Source organism: Quercus lobata, chromosome 5 (genome assembly GCF_001633185.2).
Source record: "Quercus lobata isolate SW786 chromosome 5, ValleyOak3.0 Primary Assembly, whole genome shotgun sequence".
Classification (NCBI taxonomy): Eukaryota; Viridiplantae; Streptophyta; class Magnoliopsida; order Fagales; family Fagaceae; genus Quercus; species Quercus lobata.
The window spans coordinates 83,737,607-83,760,429 of NC_044908.1; the positions used below are offsets into that span (position 1 = coordinate 83,737,607).

General features: G+C 32.6%; 1 protein-coding gene across 1 annotated transcript; it reads left to right on the forward strand.

Annotated features, from left to right (window-relative positions):
- Window positions 1-2,714: 2,714 nt before the first annotated feature.
- On the forward strand, window positions 2,715-4,387 carry LOC115993157 (mitogen-activated protein kinase kinase 5-like). Its single transcript, XM_031117445.1, has one exon. The coding sequence runs from the start codon at window positions 2,981-2,983 to the stop codon at window positions 4,118-4,120; it is 1,140 nt and encodes a 379-aa protein (XP_030973305.1). The 5' UTR covers window positions 2,715-2,980; the 3' UTR covers window positions 4,121-4,387.
- The last annotated feature ends 18,436 nt before the right edge of the window (window positions 4,388-22,823 follow it).

Genomic DNA, 22,823 nt, shown 5'->3' on the forward strand with positions numbered 1-22,823 from the left:
AGTGGGGGCAAAAGATGGTACAATCAGAAATCAATTATTTTTCTGTTGTTACAGTGTATTGATTGGAGATCCAGCATATCTAATATTTTGGGGGTGCTCCTAGAATAACTGAAGTGGCATGTAATTTATCATAGAGTCTAAAATCCCATGATGTATTATTTGAAGGAGGAGGGATGTGTTTAATTTGTTTTTGGTTTTGGCACTGGAAGTCTTTTTTCAAGGTTTCGCCAGAAAAGTTGGAAGAGGAGCTCAGTGAATATACATTGAGCTGAGAGAAAGAAACTCTAATCTCACCTCTGATTTTAAAATAAAATTTTCATCCAATTCTAAAGTTGAGTTTACAATAGTCAAACTTGGCTAATTATATATGCTTCCCTAAACAGTCCTTTGTAACACATGGGTAAAAGCAATTAATCACATGTGTTAAAATCATAAAACAAATTGTAACTAGCATGTGTAAAGACAATGAGATAAAAATATAACAAACTATAGCTAGCACATGTAAAATAATTAATCACATGTTAAAATTAGATTCACCAATCTTAGAGTCTGTTTGAATTGAGAGGGGAGAGAGAGAGAGGAGTAGAGTAGAGTTGAGTTAACTGAAAATAAACAAATTTTTAGCCAATTCTACTCTACTCTCCCTTTCTCCCTCTCAATTCAAACGGACCCTTAGCTATTTTGAGCTTATAAATATTACATCCACTAATCTTATATTGTTATAAATTATATGTGAAATTTTACAGCCAAATGAATTTTTTTTATTACTAAAAAATTACAAATAATAATTTGATATTTTATGACTCTTAATTTACAAAATTATACACTCCAATATGATGTTTATATAATAATATTTATATACAAGTATATTTATAAACTAATAAACATATAATATTGTATACACTTAAATCAAGTTTTATACTTACAAGTTTGCGCATGAATATATTATTAAATTTGAACTTAATTTGTTTAGTAGTTGAACTTAAAACTTGGCATAGTTCTAATGTTCCAGTACATTAGACTCATCACAATGGTGACATGTGTTTATTTTTGTCCTTGAGCCTATACTTGTTTTTGGATTTGATTTGTTTATTAAATAAATGAATATACGTAGTTATTTTCCAAGTTGAGTTATGCCCAAACAAATATAAATAATTATTTTTAGATTTGGTTTGTTTCATGATAATTATTATTATATATTTTTTTTTATGAATCAAAATTTATTGACTTTTTATATAGGAAAAGTTTAAACATATTTATTTTGAGAATTTTTAATATAATATCCTTATTTGAAGATAAGATCCTTTATTCATTGAATTAATAACTAAACCACACACAAATGAATGTAGGTAAATTAGGTTAGATCATGAAGTAGTATTTTATTATAACAATCACTTTCTTCCTCCTTTACTACTGTAAGGTATTCCAAAAATTAAATGTTTCATTCATTGTACATTAGTATATTTTAGTGATTCATTAAACTAATACCATAAAAAATAAAAAGGCTAATTAAAGTTAAATGTACACTAAGTACAACTCTTAATAAACAAGGATGAACCAAATTAAAAAAAGAAAAAAAAAAAGAAGAAGATTATTATTAGGGATGGCAATGGGGCGGGGCGGGGCCGAAGGATGGGGTCTTCGTCCCCGCCCCGCATGGTTTTATCTTGCCCCATCCCCGCCCCGCCCCGCATGACGGGGAATACTTTCTCACCCCATCCCCGTCCCTTGGGGCCCCACGAAGCCCCGCCCCACCCCGTAACACTCTACTTTTTGTTAATTTACCCTACAACTAGTACAATTTTTTTAATAAAACCTATTTCATTAATAAAAATATACTTGAAATTACAACTAAATTTATCTCATCAAATCAAATCAATTTTTAGAAAAAATTGAATAATATATCCAAGTGTTTATCAAGACAATCATTAAAAAATAAAAATAAATAAAAATCTCATAGTATAACACAACAAAATAAAGGTAGAGAATCACATTGGGTAGAATAAAATATGCTAATATTAATATGTTTGTTTAAATAGTAGAGTTTTAGAGCATGAAAATTTTACAATTATAACTTTTAGTAACGCGGGGCGGGGTGGGGATGGGGAGGGGCGGGGCGGGGTGGGTCTAAAAAGCCTAAACCCATCCCCGCCCCGCCCCGTGGTGCGGGGCTAAAATCTTGCCCCATCCCCGCCCCATCGCCTTTGCGGGGCGGGGAAAACCCGTGCGGGGCGAAGCGGGGAGGGGCGGGTTAAGCGGGGCGGGGAAAAATTGCCATCCCTAATTATTATCTCCATAGGATCCAAGCAGTGAAATAAGTGGGGTCCAGAGCCCCAAGCAATTGTGGGTTTTCCAAAATTTCCACAAGATTGATGCCCAATGTCTGCAAGTGGAGCGTCCCAACACTCACGGACCCGAGTGACCCCAAACTGGGGCCCCGTCTCTTCTCCATTCTCATTGGCCCGTGCTTCACACTCTCTCTTCAATGCGCGTCGACCTTTCAGAAAAAAATCCTTGATTCCCCTCTTTTGATTGCAACCATCCCTCCCCCTCTCATATCTCCATTATTAATCCCAAATTTGTATTCCATCATTTCATTTCCCCTCTTCCTCTAAATTATAAATATAAAAACAAAAAAATCAAAAAAAAAAAAACCCAAATTTCAATTACACACACCATCTTCCTCTTCTTCCAAGAACCTTCTCTCTCTCTTCAAAAAAAAAAAAAAAAAAAAAAGTCTCCTCTCCTCTCCTCTCTTCTTTTCATTTCACAACAAACTTTGTTATTCTTGGTCTTATTGTTCTCCTCTCCAAAGAACAACTCATCCTTGTTGTTCCTCCCTTCCCCCTTTCCTCTATAATCCTATTATTAGCTCAACCCATCTCTCTTCTCTCTCTCTCGATTCTATTCGATTCGATTAATCCTTTTACCAAAAACCAAAACCAAAACCAAATCCAAAATTGTCGATTGATCAAAAAATATGAGGCCACAACAACCCCCACAACCCCAATCCCAAGTGGGTCCCACATCAAAACAAGGCTTCCGCTCACGCCGCCGCCCAGATCTAACCCTCCCTCTCCCACTACGGGACCCAGCTCTAGCCGTCCCCCTCCCTCTCCCCCCAACATCTCTCCCCTCCTCCTCCTCCTCCTCCAGCTCCTCCTCCAACTCCAACTCCAACTCCAACTCCGCCTCCGCCACGTCATCCAGCGAAGAAACCTCGAATCACAGAAACAGAAACGCTCTATGCTTCCACTACTCCCAGCTCGAGCGAGCCAATCGAATCGGGAGCGGCACGGGAGGGACCGTGTACCGAGTGATCCACAAGCCCACAGGCAGAGTCTTCGCCCTCAAGGTCATCTACGGGAACCACGACGACTCGGTCCGCCGCCAGATCTGCACCGAAATCGAGATCCTCCGCGACGTGGACAACCCGAACGTGGTCAAATGCCACGACATGTTCGACCACAACGGCGAAATCCAGGTCCTGCTGGAGTACATGGATCGGGGCTCGCTGGAAGGTGTGCACATCGCGAACGAGCGCCAGCTCTCCGATCTAGCCCGCCAGATCCTCGCCGGACTCGCATACTTGCACCGGCGGCACATCGTCCACCGCGACATCAAGCCCTCGAACCTCTTGCTCAACGCGAGGAACCAGGTCAAGATCGCCGACTTCGGGGTCTCGAGAATCTTGGCGCAGACCATGGACCCGTGTAACTCCTCGGTGGGCACAATCGCCTACATGAGTCCCGAGAGGATCAACACCGATTTGAACGACGGGCAGTACAATGCGTACGCTGGGGATATATGGAGTTTCGGGGTTAGCATTCTCGAGTTCTACATGGGTCGGTTCCCGTTCGCGGTTTCGAGGCAAGGGGATTGGGCGAGCTTGATGTGCGCCATTTGTATGTCGCAGCCGCCGGAGGCGCCGGCCACGGCGTCGAGGGAGTTCAGGGACTTTATCTCCTGTTGTTTGCAGAGAGAGCCGAGGGGAAGGTGGACGGCTTCGCAGTTGTTAAGGCACCCATTCATTGTGCAACACAATGTTCAGGTGAACAATCAGGTGAATCAGAATCTTCATCAACTTTTACCTCCTCCACGCCCGCTTAATTCTCAGTAGTAGTTGTAGTAGTTGTAGTTGTAAGAAAAATGAAAAAAAGAAAAAAAAAGAAAGGTCTTAAATTTTTGTTTTTTTTTTTTCCCATTTTGTTTGATTCAAGAATGGTTAAAAGATTTGATGTAATTTTGATAATGATGGGATGGGGTTTGATTTTTAGTGGGAGGGAAGGTTAAAGAATTTGAGATGAGAAATTGGGCTGGTTATGTCTCTGTAGTTTCAATCAATCTCTATCTCTTCAGTCTTTTTAAGTCACTCAATTTTCAATCTTGTTATGTCTTTTGTAATGTTTACTAGAAAAAGAAAAGAAAAAACTAGAAAAAAAGGAAAAAAATCTTATCTTATGTGAATGATGAGGCACAATGTTTTTATCTTTTTTTTAAGTTCTTTTCAAGGATTTGAAACCATTATGAATATCATTTATTGTCATAGGCCAAGACGCCAATTGAGTTTTAGTTCAAGTCCTTTATTTGATGACAAGAGACTTTGTCAATTGAGTTAGCCGTCTTTTGAAAGCTTTATTAGTGTGAGGATTGCTTAAAATGTGTGTTGGGTTTATTGGGGGTGGCTGAATTTTTGCCATCTTTGGTTGAAATTATTGTTGGGTTATTAGAGGTCTTTTTTAGTTTTGTTATCATGCAATAACTCAAGCTACACGACGCCCTTTTTCGTTATCATAACTTGTGTTATTAGTTTGAGAATTGGTTAAAAGGGGTGTTGGATTTATTGGGGTGGCTGGATTTTTGCCATTTTTGGTTGAAATTATTGTTGGGTTATTAGAGGGTTTTTTTAAGTTCATTTTTAGGATTTGAACCATTATGAATGTTCTTTTCAAGCTTTGTTATTATGCAATAACTCAAGGGTTGTTAGTGTGAGGTTTGGTTACAGGGGTGTTGCTAAATTTTTCCCCTTTTTGATTGAAATTAATGTTGGGTTATTAGAGTTTTTATATAAACTTCTATTTTTGTTTCATTTGTTATCTATTTGTTCATTTCAAGATTGGTTACTATTTTGGTAACCCCTAGGGTCAAGGACTTGGTCTTGGTGGAATGGTGGTATGCTCCTTCCAAGTCTAAGGTTTGAATCGGCTTGGATGCAAACAATTTCCAGGGGCTATGTACCATTGGCAAAGTCAATGACTAGCTTAATCCATATGATGTGGGAATGTTACATGTGTCTAGGGTTTAACCGGGTTAAAAGACATGATGCCCTGCACAGTCTCAGGAGTTCCTTGTTATCAAAATGAACGGTGCTATTTTGTGTAATTTTAATATGATGAGTAAGGGTTTGATTTTTAGGGGGTAAAGAATTTGAGGGGTATGTTTCTACTTTTTAATCAATTTCGTTATGTCTTTAATAATGTTTGCTAGAAAAGGGAAATCTATCTTCTGTGAATGAGGAGGCACAGGCTTTTGTTTTCATACTATAACTCAAGGGCTATTGGTGTGAGGATTGGTTAAAAGGGGGTGTTCATTTGATTTGGGGGGTGGCTGAATTTTTTCCATTTTTGGTTGAAATTATTGTTGGATTTTTTGAAACTTCTATTTTGCTTTATTTTTTTGTTCAATTCAAGAATGACTAGGATTTTTGTAATTTTGATATGATGGTTAAGGGTTTGACTTTTAGGGGGAAAAGAATTTGAGGGGCATGTTCTAATTTCAGTCAATCTCATTAAGTCTTTGATAATGCTTACTAGGAAAGGAAAGTCTATCTTCTGTGAATGAGGAGGCACAAGTTTTTGTTATAAGCGATAATACTATAACTCAAGGGTTGTTGGTGTGGGGATTGGTTAAAAGGGGGTGTTGGGTGGCTGGATTTTTGCCATTTTGGTTGAAATTATTGTTGGGGTATTTGTCAAACAAACTAAAGGGTTGTAGATTTATTGTGGCTTGGCTGAATTTTTGCCATTTTTTTTTTTATATTTTAATTTTTGGTTACTCAAGGGGTGATTGAAAGGATGGAACGCAAATCCTTTTGCCTTTCAACTTATTAAGGTGGGGGTCATGGATAAGATTAGATTTTCCTTTCTAATATATAAAGTGTTAATCTCTCTCTTTTTGTCTATCATCATGGTGGGATCGCAGAAAAAGGAAAACGTTCTTATACTCTCTGGTTTTTGCAATGAGGTGGCTGAATTTTTGCCATTTTTGGTTGAAATTATTGGTTATCATACTCTTTAACTCAAGTGTCGATTCAATTTCAAAGGATGGAATGCAAATCCTTTTGCGTTTCAACTTATTAAGGTGGGGATAATGGGTAAGATTAGATTTGCCTTCGTAATATATAAAAAGCCCTCAATCTCTCCTTTTGTCTATCATCATGGTTGGAGCACAGAAAAAGAAAAAGGTGCTTATACTCTGTCTCCCTCTCTCTCTCTCTCTCTCTGGTTTTTGCCATGAGGTTCTCAATTTTTGACTTTCAATGATGGAATGTGAATACTTTTACCTTTCAACTAATTAATGTGAATCCTTTTCCCTTCCAATTTTTGGTAAGAGTTGCGTTTGTAATATATAAGGGATGAATCTCTTTCATTTTGTATTATCATCATGGTGGGAACACAGAAAAAAAGGCAAGTTGCTTGTATGTTTTTGTTTTTTACTCTTTGTAGGAATGTTCAATTGGTGTGTTCACATTTTCACCATTGGTTTGTTTATGATATATTGAATATTCTTTTTTTTATTTTGACTTTGAATGCAACACTTCCACGAGAGAGAGAGAGAGAGATGGCTTGAGGGTTATTGGTGTTGCTGTCCATACATAAAAGCAAAGTAATGGCCGGTTTTGGGTATAAAATTAGGAAAGTTATTAAATGGGTGTCTTTATCACTCGTGGAGCTTCTAGGCTTTGCTTTATCATTGTCAAAGCAATTAAAGAAGGATGTGCATATGATAAAAAAGGTGCAGGATATGCGTGTTTCATCTTTTGAGGACCATATGGATCTTATTATAGTCAGTCCCTCTTTCCTTTTTTTCCAACCGTACCTGTCGATACCTACCTTTTTTTTTTCTCCTCCTCTCCTTTTCTATTGGAACTGTGTGTAATATCTAGTCGTGTTTCCAACACACAATTAGTTCTTTTATTTGTTTCTTTGGGATAGGACTGAATGAGATTGTAGAATGAGGTTTTATTTTAGGAAACAGCAGGGAAATGTTGTCTAATGATTATATTGCTACCGATAATTTTTTTTTTTTTTTTAGAAAGTGCTACCGATAATTTGGCTGCTTGGTTTTGAGTGTATATAGTATATACCATTTTCTTTTTTTTGATAAATTGCCTATGCCCTATGGATTGAATTTGGATTTACAGAAATGTCATGCGTACCTATTGAGACCTTTTTCTTTTTTTCTTCTTTTTTTTTATTTTATTTTTTATTTTTATTTTTTTTTTATGTCTTGCAATTTTCTTGCTTGGAAGCTAGAATAGAATCTACTGTATTTTCTGTGTCACTATGAGTCTATGTAGATACCAATTTGAGATTGCACAAATTTAATCATGATTATTTTTAAGGGGAGTGCATATAACCCAACAATCTGATAAACATTTTTTTTTTTTTTTTTGAGAATCTACAATCTGATAAACTTGATCTAAACACGACTTGATATCTCGGATTATTAAAAAAAAAAGATGAGAAGCTTGGGCTGGGTTGGATTGGATTTGGTGGCATTTTCAGACCCGGCATAACTCACAACTCACGTATTGGTTTTAAAATATCTATATAAATTTCTAGTTTGATTTATTTGGGCACCTAATTTTGATAAAATTGGAATATCGGACTAAGGTTTAATCATTTATTAAATAGTCAACTTAAATAGTTGAATGAAAACTCTACTTTATATATATATATATATATATATATAAATTTATATATCTGGCCAAATATATATAGATATATTAGGCCTGATAAAATAGTCTCAACTTTATGGCCCAATACGTATACAGCCCTATTTTAAACAGTGGTTTTTTTGTGGGTATGTGCATGAAGTTGAAATGTCGGTGAGGGTGTCGCCGTGGAGCTACAAATGCATTGACATGGAGGATAGCCCAAAACATCGAAGGACCAAATTTTTTGCACTACTTTTTCTATTATTTGATAAAATAAGATGGGTGTTACTAGTTGTAGAAGTTAGAAATTAATGACAGTGCTTCTCTAGTGTATGGTTAAATAACTATTGAAAATACTTTGTCTAGATCTTGAACATACTTTAGCAAGATCTTAAAGACAATGTCAATTGGGATGGTTTAGAGCCTGTTTGGTTTGGAGGTATCTCAATTCCCATATTTAATCACTCTAAACTCATCACTTGATCTCTAAGTCAGTTTGTGTTTACTTGTGCATAAGATCTCTAATTTAGTTCTTGGATCCGTTTGTTGTGAAATCCACAGATGATGGAAGGAGGAGATGTTCTATCTTGTGGAGACCAAAACCGAGAAGAGAGACCGATTCCACCTTTTGGGCCGTCGAGATGAGAGACCCACAACTCGATATTAGAGACCCACTACGAGAGTCACTATCGAGACGGAGATGGAGATCGTACGTTTGAGAGTTTGAGCTTTAGTTGGAGAGGCAAATCGAGACCTAGACACAAGATTGGGAGATCGGTTGTGTTCTCAGATCATGACCATCGAGAGGGCATTCTACAGTTCTTGGAAGAGATGAGAGCTATTTGGGAAGAGAGGGAAAAAAAAACTATAAAAAAAATATTAAAAAAAAAAAACTTAAAAAAACTAAAAAGAAAGAAAAAGAGTATGGCATGGAGAGAGGGATAGAGCCATTGGGGTGGAGTAATTGTGGGATGGCATGATTAAGCAAGACACAGCAATGGGTTCTATAAGATGAGTGAAATTACAATAGTGCCATCGTAACTCATTTTCCACAACTCGGAAACACCCAAAATTTGTTTTTATTTTCTAATACTCATCACTTATTTTGTTGAGTTATGGGTGACGAGAGAACTGGGATTGAAAACTTGGTCAAATAGATTTCTTATGCGTGGGACCCACCAAAAGTAAATAATGGGTAATTGAAAATGAGTGATGAATGGATGATGATAATAAGGCAAACTAAACAGGCTCTAATTATCACATCAAGAATTCTCACTTTCTCAAATTTCTTGAGAAAATGAAAAGATTATTAGTTGGTCTTACCTATCTGAAGGGAGAGTGACCAAAAGAAAAGGGGAAAAAGGTTTTCATTTCCCTAAAAAGAAGTAAAAAATTGTTATATGGTACCCGTTTGGATTCAACTTAAAATGGCGTTTGCGTTTTGTAAAGTGCGTTTTTCTCTTCTTCTTTTTTTTGGTTCAGCCCGCAATTGTTGACAAGTCAACTGTGAACAGTGCACACGTGCACTATTCACGGGTCCTACAAATTACACTTTTTCATTAAAAATGGGTCCTACAGTATTATTTACATATTTAAAAATTATTTCGTTACAATGTTTTCAGTTTCAGTTTTCAGTTTCATAAAAAATAAACTCAATCCAAACGGACCCATAGTACGAAATGGTTTAGAAAATTAGAATTAGTTTTGTTTTCCTTGTTTTAGTCTGTTGTACTTTGTCGTCTAGGATACCTCCAAATACTAGAAGCAAGAGGAAACAATGATGGAAACTGAGAAACTTTATTCACAATGTTTTTCTCTGATAAATAAGAACAAAACTTGTTCACAAGCAAGAGCCTCCTCGATTCTTGAACGAACTTGCTCTTTGGACTTTTGGGGAAGAAGGAAAAGCCCATATACAATCGAATAAGAGTTGATGGCATACTAGCCTACTAGGGCCTGAGGAACAATAATTAAGTGGCAATGTAGTTTATAGGGCTCGAGGAACAACATTTAGGAGGCAAAGTCCAAAATGAAGTTCAAATCAACATTACCAATCTTTGAAAAAAAAATAATAAAAAAAGAAGAAGGAAAATCATGCCTTTGGGAATGTGAAGGAAGAATCCATTTTTGTGACCGTAAAGAAGAAGATGGAATTCTGAAAGTTTGAGGAGCAATTGCTAGGTGCCAAAATTCAGAATGAATGAAAGCCTATTTTGACACAATATCAAAAGAGTAAGACTCAATTTGTCATATTTAAAATATTAGAGACCAAATTGACACACAATATAAAAATTAGAGACCAAATATATAATTTACTCATCTTAATTTGTGTAGCTCATTAAGTGGCAATCAACTATCAATTTACATAAAGAAAATGATATGTTTACATTTACTATTCATGTAAAGTGTACACAATTGTACACATTTCACATTTGTATGAACAATGTACAATATTATAAACTGTTCATGTAAATATGTACATGTTATGCACTTTTATTTAGTCTACAGTGTAAAAACGTAATTTCGTTTTACTTAAATATTTTTTTCACAATCTTACCAGAAATCTCAGGTTCCCTTTTGTTAATATTTATATATTTTATATAATTAAATGGTAAAAAAGTTGTTAAAAGTATGTGGAGGTTATGTTTAATTGTAACTATAGTATTAAAGTGGTTTTATGTTTATAAAATGGTAAGTCATTTGACACATAATTAATGACATAATATGAATTCGTAACAGCATCTATCATCTCAAATGGGAAATTAAAATTATATATCTAAAAACACCAATTACATCTTAATGACATTTCTCATAGTCGGTGGTACTTTTGTTACATTCAATGGTTCCTTTTTTTTTTTCCCCTCACCAATTACCATAATACCTCCAAAACCTAAAAAATGACCAAAATACCCTTAAAACCTAAAAAATGACAGAATCACCCTAAAACTGGAAAAAAAAAAAACTATAAAACCCAAAAAATGACCGAAATAAACATAAAACTTAAAAAATGACCAAAATACCCTTAGAACAAAAAAAATTGACCAAATGTCCCTGAAACGTTAAAAAAAAAAAAAGACCAAAATTACCATAAAACCTAAAAAATGACTGAAATAACAATGAAACCTAAAAAATGACCAAAATAACCCTAGGACAAAAAAAAAAGACCAAATGACACTAAAACTTAAAAATTGACCAAACTGACCTTTGAAACCAAAAATAAAATGACTAAAATGACCTTGTAACTTAAAAAGTGACTGAACTTAAATATTTATAATCCACCTAATAATATAAAATTTACAAAAAAAAAAAAAAAAAAAAAAAAATTTACCCAAAACTTGATTTCATGAAAGCAAAGTACCATACAAAAAGAAAAAAAAAAAAAAAGATAAATCACTCCATAGTTCACACTCCAAATATTAATTACTATCTTAAATATTTATAATTCATTTAATAATATAAAATTTACAAAAGAAAAAATGAAATAAAAAATTTACCCAGTACTTGATTTCTTGAAAATAAAGTACCATAAAAAATGAAAAAGAAAACAAATATAAAGAAAAATCACTCTATAGTCCACACTCTAAATACTAATTACTATTTTAAATAGTTATAATTCACTTAATAATATAAAATTTACAAGAGAAAAAAAAATTGAAAAAAAAAAAATTACCTAGTACTTGATTTCTTGAAAATAAAGTACCATACAAAAAGAAAAAAAAAAATCACTCCACTGTCCACAATCTAAATACTAATTACTATCTTAAATATTTATAATCTACTTTATAATATAAAATTAAGAAAAGAAAAAAAAAGTGAAAAAAATTATCCAATACTTGATTTCTTGAAAATAAAGTACCATACAAAAAGAAACAGAAAAAAATAAATCACTTCACAGTCCATAGTCTAAATACTAATTGTTATCTTCAATATTTATAATCTACTTAATAATATAAAATTTACAAAGAAAAAAAAGTGGAAAAAAAAATTTATCTAGTACTTGACTTCTTGAAACTAAAGTACTATACAAAAAAAAGAAAAAAAAAAAAGATAAAGATAAATTACTCCACAGTCCACAATCTAAATACTAATTACTATCTTAAATATTTATAATGCACTTAATAATATAAAAGTTACAAAAGAAAGAAAATTAAAATATAAAAATAAAAAATTACCCAGTTCTTGATTTCTAAAAAGTAAAATACCATACAAAAAAAAAAAAAAAACAAAAACAAAAGGATAAAGATAAATCACTCCACATTCCACACTCTAAATACTAATTACTATCTTAAATAATTATAATCCACTTAATGATATAAAATTTACAAAAGAAAAAAAAAGTGAAATTTTTTTTACCCCGTATTTCATTTCTTGAAAATAAAGTACCATACAAAAAAAAAAAAAAAGGTAAATCGCTCCACAGTCCACAATCTAAATATTAGTTACTATCTTAAATATTTATAATCCACTTAAAAATATAAAATTTACAAAAGAAAAAAAGTTAAAAAAAAAAAATTTATCCAATACTTGATTTCTGGAAAGTAAGGGTGTGTTTGGTTGGGTAGATTTTAGGGTGGATGAAAAAAAAAAAAAAAAAAAAGTGGAAAATAAGAGAGGAAATGAGTGGGAATGGTGTTTGGTTGAAAGGGGGAGGGGGAGAGAAAAGTGGTGGGGCCCACAAGTTTTCTCTCCTCCCCCTTCAAAATACAATCTCTCCAAATTTGGAGAGAAAATTGGAGTGAAAAGTGAGAAAAATATTTGGACAAAACTGCCCTTACCTCTTTTAACGTTTCTAGCTTTTTTTTTTTTTCCTTCTTTTGATTTTTCCTTTCTCTAATAACGCTGGCTTTTTGTTTTTGTTTTTGTTTTTTGTTTGGTTGAGAGGGGGAGGGGGAGAGAAAAGTGGTGGGGCCCACAAGTTTTCTCTCCTCCCCCTTCAAAATACAATCTCTCCAAATTTGGAGAGAAAATTGGAGTGAAAAGTGAGAAAAATATTTGGACAAAACTGCCCCTACCTCTTTTAACGTTTCTTTTTTTTTTTTTTTTTTTTTTTTTTTTTTTTTTTCCTTTTTTTGATTTTTCCTTTCTCTAATAACGCTGGCTTTTTGTTTTTGTTTTTGTTTTTTGTTTTTTCTTTCCTTGGTTTTGTTAGGACATGGGGGGTTTTTTTTTTCCCTTTTTTTTAATGTTTATTTTTATTATTTTTTTTAAGAAAACACTTTTGGATGATTTCTTATACTATTTTTTGAAATGTCCACTTTCATCTATACACAATTTTTTTTTTTTTTTTAAGTATAATGTATTATCTTTTGTTTTATTTAAGAGGGACATGATGGTAAATTTATACAAACCTTATTTTCAACCAAACCAAAAAGTTTTCCATCCTTCTACTTTTCCACCCTCTCAACCAAACACAAATGAGTAAAACTAAAAATTTTTCTATCCTCCCACTTTTCCATCCCTTTATTTGCTGGTGTGTTTTGAACTGAGTAGAATTTATTTAATTTAGCAACCTATTTATTTTAAGATAAGTGTTAATGTAATTTAAAAGTTCCAGTTATTAAGGCAAGAGTAGCAGCTTTTGTATTTAAATCTTTTTGAGATTAGTGTGGAGCATTTCAATTAAAAAGAAGCTTGGATCTGCCACAAGCCAAAAAATATATTAATACATAAATAAAATTTTTTGGCTAAAAGAAGCTTTTGTGTTTTGATTTTCTTAATTGTAAAAATTGGCTTTGTCATAACTAGATGAGCATACCTCATAACAAATTGATGACATTTAATTGAATCTTCTTTGTTCATGAAGGTAGTAAATAATGAACTTTTTCTGTGATCGTGAAGAACCAAGTAAGGGTTTCCACCAGATATATAAAATTTGTTAACTTTGACAAACTTTAGCAATTTGGGAAAACCTTTTAACATTTTTGGCAATTATAAATAAACGGTACAAAGATGTGAATATGAATTTGAAATTCAATTAATTTGTATTGATATTATTCTTGAATTACAAAGTTAGAATTTAATCTGCGTTGGTAAAATTACCATCAAAGTTTGAGAATTTGACTTTTCATTGTATTGGGGTTCATCTATTTGATTTTTAAATAGTTTTTATGTTTGTATTTGTGTTTAAAATGAGTCTAGATGCTACAATGGGTCATGAGCCGTACTCACAACCTATCCAAGCATCAACAATAGCAACAATGACAATGACACCAAGGTACTCTAAAGTCTCTATCCCTAACTTGGCTATGTTTTTAAAATACTTTTGCAATCACTTTGGTCCTGCACATCTACTTCTCTATTTGGTAACCAAATTTGGTTCTATTTGTGGAGCTAAATTTCAGTTTCTTTGTTATTTGTATATATCAGTATATATTATATCTTGATGTTGTTTAGTCATTTTATCTTCAATCATAATTGCAAATTGTTCATGAAATCCTTGGTTTGAAAGGAATTGTCTTAGAGTGGTTTGTAAGTAGATTTTAATACGATAGAAACATAAAGTCAAATTTCCATTTTAAATGTTAGGTATGATTAGGCGCACATCAATCAATCATTAGAATGTAAAAGGAAGTTAGAGGATTTGTAATATAAATGCACAGATCCATAAGATAGTTGGAGAGGATTGCATAATCTGATGATGGTGGTGGCAACAATGTTCCCTCATCAAGTAGTTTTTTCATCTTATTATTGCAATTTTCTACTAAAAGCACTGTTTGTTTGTTTGTTTTTTTTTTTTTTTTTTTTTTTTTTGTGCTTTAGTTTCAAAATTTCAATTGATGGTTTCAATGTTTTATATACTTCTATGGTTTGAAGAATACTTCTCTAATGATTATATATATATATATATATATATATATATATATAAAAGATTAGTGGTGTTGGATTATAAAGCGCCTCTATGCACAAATTTACTAATCTATTGTTTGGTTTGTTATCCGCTCGTCCAATAAGAATGCAAAAAAAGCTTGACGAGCTAAAACTTTGAAAGTTGCTTCATTTTGCTCTCTTAAAATATTATGATTATTTGCTGGTGATATTTCTGCTTTATGGTGTTTTTAAAACAAGATTGCTTTTGAAGCAATTTGTATCTATGTTAATGGTGTATATACTAAGAATGATTGATACTAATGGTATGGAAGATTTATATAAAATCATGACTCTAACTTTTGTTGAGGGTTGCAAAAGTAGGAAATGAAAATTATGGGATTCTTCTTTGTAGACAACCATCTGTTCCTGAAGTGAGAAGCCAACGTTTTATTGGAAACTAGGTAGTACCATCCTTATAAAATTATTCAACGGACTTCTCAATTCAACCATAGAACCCTTAAGTATCCCATCCTCAAATGTTTTTCCTTCTCTTGAGATGCTATATAAAATGTCTCAAAAATCTGCACTGCACACTGTTTTGAATAACTTTTTGCATTGTTTTTAATTAACGTTTTGTAAACCAATTTTTTGTTTTGTATATCAAGTTCTGTAAAAGGAACAATGTGAGTTTGTTTGTGTTGGTTGAAAAATTCTGATTTTTTAGAGATAGTGAGTGATTTCGTTTTGTTCATCAACTAATTAGTACCAAACTATTTCACAGAAACTTTGCCACAACAATATATTAGTAAAATATTTGTAGTTTATTCCTTTCTTTATTTGTTTGCATTGATTGAAAATTTCTCGAATTTTTATCATAAAATTTTTGGAATTTTTAGCATAAAATTTTTGGAACACACTAGAATTTCAATCTCTATCTCTCTTCTTCTAATTTTTAGATTCTCCTTCCCGCCCTCAATATCAGACCGTTCTTTCTCGGTAATTGGGTGAGATTACCTACAAATCTGAATTTGGTTTATAATTTTTCCTATTCTTTTTCCTTTTAAAAAACAATTCGATGAATTCAAAAATGTTGATTAAGTGTGTTGTAATGGTTGTAATGTTTGGATGCATGTTGAGTGTGAGAATATTTCCAGCAAGCTTTTCAAGGTGTGCTTAATACACTTGATTTATGAATTTTGATGTCAATTTTTGTTCCTATCTTATATGTGTTTACTCATTGACTTGTGTATGGTTTAAAGGATCTAGAGAATGTAGATTACTATTGCGCAGATTGTAAAGCAAAGTCTAATTATGAGTTATCAACTTCAGAAAAATGCCAGCCAAATGTGAAGTATGTCTGTCCTATTTGTGTGTGTGTGTGTGTGTGCGATTCTTTTCCCTCCAATTGATTTTTGGGGCAATTGTATATTTGACTTTATAGACTAAGGAGTTTATCATCAGGTTTTAAGCCTGATTTTGTGACAATTTTTGAAGTAGGTCTTTAGAAAATAGTGGACAAAATGTTCTACCTGAAAAGGTAGCTGTGGTGTGCAATGGCATGGAAGGAACATATATTCCAAAACTTCATATGTAAGCCTTGAACTCATTTCTATATATTACATGTACGTTGACATGTTTTTCTTTAACATTCTTGTAGGCCTTTATGCACTCCTTTCTCACCACCACATTCATTTTCTTCTTATGCAATCCTTATAGCAACTTTCTGTTTGTTTTGTTGAAGGATTCATTAAGATGCTTCTTTATTATTTTATTTTTCCCCCATCTTAGAGTTATGTGCAAGTGTAGTTCATGTGGGCCAAAGAAGTATACACCTAGAAGATCAAATTCTACCTGAATTGTTATTAGGAATTTTCATTTTCTGGGTTTTGTTACTTTTTTATTTTTCAATTAGGTGGCACTCTCCATATCTATGTAAAGAGGCCAGTATTTTCTTTTAAGCCTTTGTGTTTTTGTCAATCTTTACACCAACCTGGACAATTCCATTAAGACAAAGAAACCAATGATGTTTCATAGTTATCAGAAGGACAAGATCAAGGACTCATGTTGAAGGTTGAGCAAGTTTGGATTGTAGCTGTTAACTCAGGCAGAGAGGCAGAGTATCAGAACAGAGCAATGGAAGAATTGTAGCTATGACTGTATAAACGATAGTGTTTAGACTTTGTATAAATACTTTATGTACTTTCATTTTCTTTCAATGCAATATAGAATTCTCTCATCAAATTCTCATAATACTACTTTGTTGTCTAAAATGACATAGTGCCTCAATGAAAGGGCTAGCAAGATGCTCTAAAATATTAGCGCCTGAAAAGCTCAAAATTCCATTTTTGACTATTTTGAGTCCAACCTTAGGAACAAACTTCGGCAGCCTTGGTATGACTCCACCGTGCAGGTTAACCCTATCTTCTAAGAACTTTACCGTGCGTCACACAGGTTAGCGACTAGTGCTCTATATTCACAAACTATTTTATAATATTTTTACAAATTGTTGATGTGGCAAATTCCTATTAGTTCTATTATGGGTTTATCACTAATATTATATTTTTACTTATCAATACCTATTTGAAAAATGCTAAAATCACATCAACAATTTGTAAAAATATTGTAAAATAATTTTATATACAGCATTATTCGTGGTAGGAAAGTCCCATAGCTTTCATATAGCCATGATGCATCATCAAGCCTTGGAATATGTGTATCCATTCACATTGACAGTCGGCTGCAAGTTTTTCACGCAAGTTCTTCCTCAAGACTTTTCCTTATGGCGACTTGGGAAGTTGGGAATCGCATCTATGAAAAATATGCGATTTATTCTTTTATAAAACACCACCTGCAGCATATCACAAAAGAGGGAGTAGTCAATGCAATTGACATAACACCGGGGCTTATGTTAAATAAAGTTGAAATTTCCTTTTTTGTGGTAAAATTAGACCAATTATTCTTTTAATTAGTAGTCATACTCATTTGGAAATAACTGTTACCAAAATCCAGGGTCCAGACCAATTGCGAAATGTCTTTGATTGGGGGTTTGTTCAGGGTGTGTTTGGACTTGGGATTGGGCGGGTTGAGTGGAAAAGTTTCTAGCCAATCCGCTATTGGCGCATTGGAAAAAACACTACCAACCCACCAAATTAAAAAAATTGATGGGTTGGTTGAAAATTTTGGCAGTTTTAACTCGTTAGATTGGATGGGTTAGTTTTAGTTATGTGTTAAATATTAAACTTCAAAATTTATTTTATCATTTACAAATAAATTTAAAAACTATTTCTTATAAATCCTTAAACCATTAAAGGACTTGGAACAAAATATAAATCATTATAGGAAATCATAGGAAGTGACCATTTTCTCATAGATTAAAGTACACGTTGTATGATATGAGTATTTTTCTAACTTTTTCTCTATTTTTTTTAAAGCAAATCCATATTATTATGTATGCTTACAAATATGTTGGAAAAGTATCACATTTTCCATATTAACATATGTGAATCATGCAATTAATAAAAAACAAATTATATTTTATATGAGATATAGAACAACAAGAGATAAATACCCGACCCAACCACCTATATATATATATATATATATAGGTGGTTGGGTCGGGTTTTGGTGGGTTAAAAAAAACTCAATCAACCACCTAACCTAACCTAACCCGCAACTTTAATAGTTAAACCTGTCCAACTCGCTTGGAAAATATCATATCCATGCAAGGCAGTGCGGAGTTGAGCAGTTTGGATGGATTGAGTAAGTTGTTGCATAGCCCTAGCTAATATAATGCAAGAAATACTTTAAATTTATTACAAAAATTGCACTAATTAATGTGTCATTGTCATTGATAAGAAAAAAAAAAGGCAAACATGCAAATTGTATCCTTTCAGTTTGACCAAAATTCATTTCAGTTTTCTAATTTTACTTTTTTTTAATTAAATCCTCTAAGTTTTAAGTTATTCAAATAAGATTTCTCCATCAAAATTTGTCAATTGTTGCCACTAAAACAAATAAAAATTTGGACATTTAACGACAACATTTAACGAAAGTTGATGGAGAGATCTTAATTAAATAAACTTGAAACTTAGAAAAATCAATTGAATGAAAGTAAAATTAGAGATTTGAAATTAATTTTGATCAAATTTAGAGAGCACAATTTGCATTTTTGCCAAAAAATAATTTAGATATTTATTTATATTATTAAAATGATATTAATTACCTTCATTATATATACATAAACTTTTTTAAAAAACAAATGATAATATCTTTAATATTTTCCAATAATTAAAGCCCACGTCAAAAGTGGGCCAACCAGAAATCGTTAGCATGACAATGTGCAATATAACAGGGTAAATGTTATATTAATAGGAAATCTCTCTTTAAAATAAAAATAAATATAAATTTTTTAGTTTACATTGTACACTTTTTGTAAATGTGTACAATATTTGTTAGACCACAATGTAATTAAGATTTACATTATTAGTGCAAATACAATTGCAACTTATAATTACTTGAAAATAAAAAATAAAAACTTTTAACACAAAAAATCGTTGGAAAAGTATCACACAGTTGTGGTATCTCTATTTTTCCCCAAATGGAGATATCATTGAGACAAAAACCAAGTAAACAAATGAATAAATCCCCTTAATTGCGAAGAGTAAATCTTTCTCTGCGCTATCATTTTGTGATTGTAGCCATGCATGCGTACAATGCTTAACCACGAAGAGAGAAAGAGACTACATACCCGATTGATAGTTATAGTGCTCCTGGCCGGACACGCACAAGCAAGTGTAGAACTATATATTGATGACACCTGAGAGAGATACCAACATTTTAATGCGATGGGACAAAACATTTTGCCATAACACACACAAAATACCAAGTGGCACTGCAGTACGTTCACACCTCCTCTTACAGACTAAATCTATTTTATGAGATAGTTTTAATAAAGAGAGAAAGCGCTCAATATGCATAGGGTTGAACAGAGTAAAGATCTAGAGTACTATCCTCATCTGCTTTCACTACAGGTAGGAGAATCATGATGAATACAAGTGTTCTCATAATAATTCCATCCATGATCCATGCATGTAGTGTTCTCTCCCCAGCTTAACAAGAAAGTTACATATAAAACCAAAATTTATAGGATCTATGCATGTGTTATTTGAAGTCTTTAATTAAAGAGAGTACTAATTTCAACTGTCGTGAATTTTTTTTCTTAAAAACAATTGTGTGTTTAGCATTCATCAATTTATAATCTCCCTTGGGAACAACTAAAGCAGTGACACATCTCTCTCTAGTTGGAGAAAGACTTGATTGGAAAGAAGAGTTGTCCTAAAATTATGACTGTTGGCAATAATGTCAGATATAATAATTAGTGATTTCTGGTTAAATGAACCCCTCAAATAAGTCATGGCTTTACACGATTTGTAAATTATTTGGTTAGTGGCTTTTCACTATCTAGAATATGCATGTTTAGTGCATAAGCAAGGGTGCAATGCAATCATAAATTTTGGTTTGACTATGTAATTACTCTTAACAAAACACTATTAGTTAAATTAATAAAATAAAAAACTTATTAATTAAAGAAAGATTTATATATGGTGACCTTTGAAGAAGTTTGGGTGATCAGTATAGATTGACTAAGGCCATGAATATACTTTAAGTGTAATCAGTTAAATATTCTAGTGACTTCTGGCAAACTCGTGCATTTTTATAGATATATTTTGTATTTGCACCATTTGCAAAAGACTGAATCCTGACCTTAGTAAGTTTAAAAAAAAAAAACCGTAATTAGAGGTACTAGCAAGCTACCTTGATTTGTAAAGTCTTCTCTCTCTCTCTGTCTACCCCACTGACTCAAAGGACCTCTAAATTAAATTGAAGTCTTCATCTTCAATAGTAATTTTCTTTTTACCTCCTACGAAGCCAAGTTAACAAATTTAAAAGTATGGAGGCAAAAATGAGCCATAGGTTTAAAGAAATGGCTTTGTGAGCCAATAGCAACTGTACTTTTCTTCTCCCTTCCCTCTAAGATGAAGACAATCAAGAGGCATTCTATCCTAATCGGTTGGAAACCACCCCCTCTTGGTTTATTTAAACTCAACAATAATGGTTCCGCCATTGGAAATCCGGGTAGAGCTAGTGTAGATGGTCTTATTAGAGAGTAGAGATTCCAGAGGAACTTGGAATTGAGGTTTCTCTAGAAGTATTAGTTTCATCCACTCTATGGCTGCTGAAACAATGGGGTCTTCGTGATGGTCTTAATCTAGCAAAGAACCTCAATATCTTACTATTGAAATTGATGCTATGTCAGTTGTGAATATTATTACATCTCCTTGTAATGTTGTTGATGCATTTCATCCATGTAGTGGACTAATTTATGATTGCAGGTAACTTTTCTAGCATTTTGAGAAGCCCTCATCAACCATACTTACTGTGAAGAGAATCATTGGGCAGATCTTTTGGCAAAGGAATGAAATTTATGTAATGATATTGTTGTTTTTCATTCTCAATCCCCTTTCTCCATTTGTACCAGCTTTAGCTAATGCTTAGGGCATTGTCTGCTCCAGACTTTGTAATCCTTAGTTTCTCTTAATAAAAGTTCCAGTTAACCAAAAAGAAGAAGAAAAAGTTAAAACCTACTCAAAGCCAACGACCCGATTCAACCCAGCCTAGCCTAAACCTTAGGGGTTGGGTTGAGTTGAATTTGTGATTTTTAAGTTGAAGAAAGTTGAAATAGGCTGTAAAATATCCCAAAACCAATCCAATCTAACCCGTCCTTAGTGAGGACGACCATGTTAATGTAGGAGATGCACAATACTCAACTCAACCCATGGATATCTCCATTTTGTCTAATTGATCATATTAAGTACTATAGTGGATTGAAGGGGATTCTTTTATACTGGTTTGGAGTAAAACTTTATCCTAAAAGTCTCTTATAAGTGAAAGATAAATAGTATTAAGAAATTAAATAAATAAATAAATAATTATCAGGACACAACAATATTCTCGCTTGAATTGCCATCCAAAGTACCCGGTTGTTGACTCATTATTTCTTCAAATCTTTGTTGAAGGTCGTAATTAGAAATGGAAAAATGGTTCACTCTTAGAACTACTCTTGCATGGCAACCTCTCAGTCTCTCTGTTGCAATGGTTGGTTTGTATAGGAAAAACTACCTTAAATAGGCGGCACAACGTGTGGGGCTGGCTACTCTTCAAGAAATTTTCGCTTGAGCCCATGCCAACTGAAGGTATTGCAAACTTCCTATGTGAATTTCACTTGTGAAAAAGTGATTTTGAACAAGCGAGAATAATTTCTTTTGAGCGAGTCTTCTAAAACTTGAATTCTTCAATGCTAGCTGTTTTTTTTATTTTTATTTTTATTTATTTTTTAATTATTTATTTAAGTTAAGTTAATATAAACAAAACTTAATTAAAATATAAAAAAATTAACGAGTGCTCTAAGGACATTTGTTAACAAATCATTTTTAGAAAATTTTTATGGAAAAAGAAAAAAATTAATGTTTTGATAAATTTTTCAATTTCCTGATTAAAAACTTTTTAAAATTGGTTTATTAACAATTGATCTAAGACCATTCGTTACCGTTAACATGACCCTTAAAATGTAACTATTATAACTCAATTGATATTTTTTGATATTTTCAATGAAAACATTTAAGATTTAAATTCCTTCATCCAATAATAGAATTATCAAAATATTATACACACACAGGTACATGCATACATGCATATAAATATATATATATATATATATATATATATATATATATATACCTCTCACTCGATCTCTCCATAAACAATGGTTGTTTTGGGACTAAAACTTTATTGTTATTATTGTAGTATAACTCTTACATTAGATATAGAAATTCAAGTAATAATTTAAAATCTAACATAATTTATAGGGAATAAATTTATATATTAAAAGGTATAGAGACAAAAATAAAGCATGGATCGATTTCATTTTTTTTTTTTTTTTGATATTTGAAAAAATGGATCAAAGTTGGAAGACACAGTTATTATTATTTTTTTTGGGGGGGGGGGGGGGGGGGGGGGG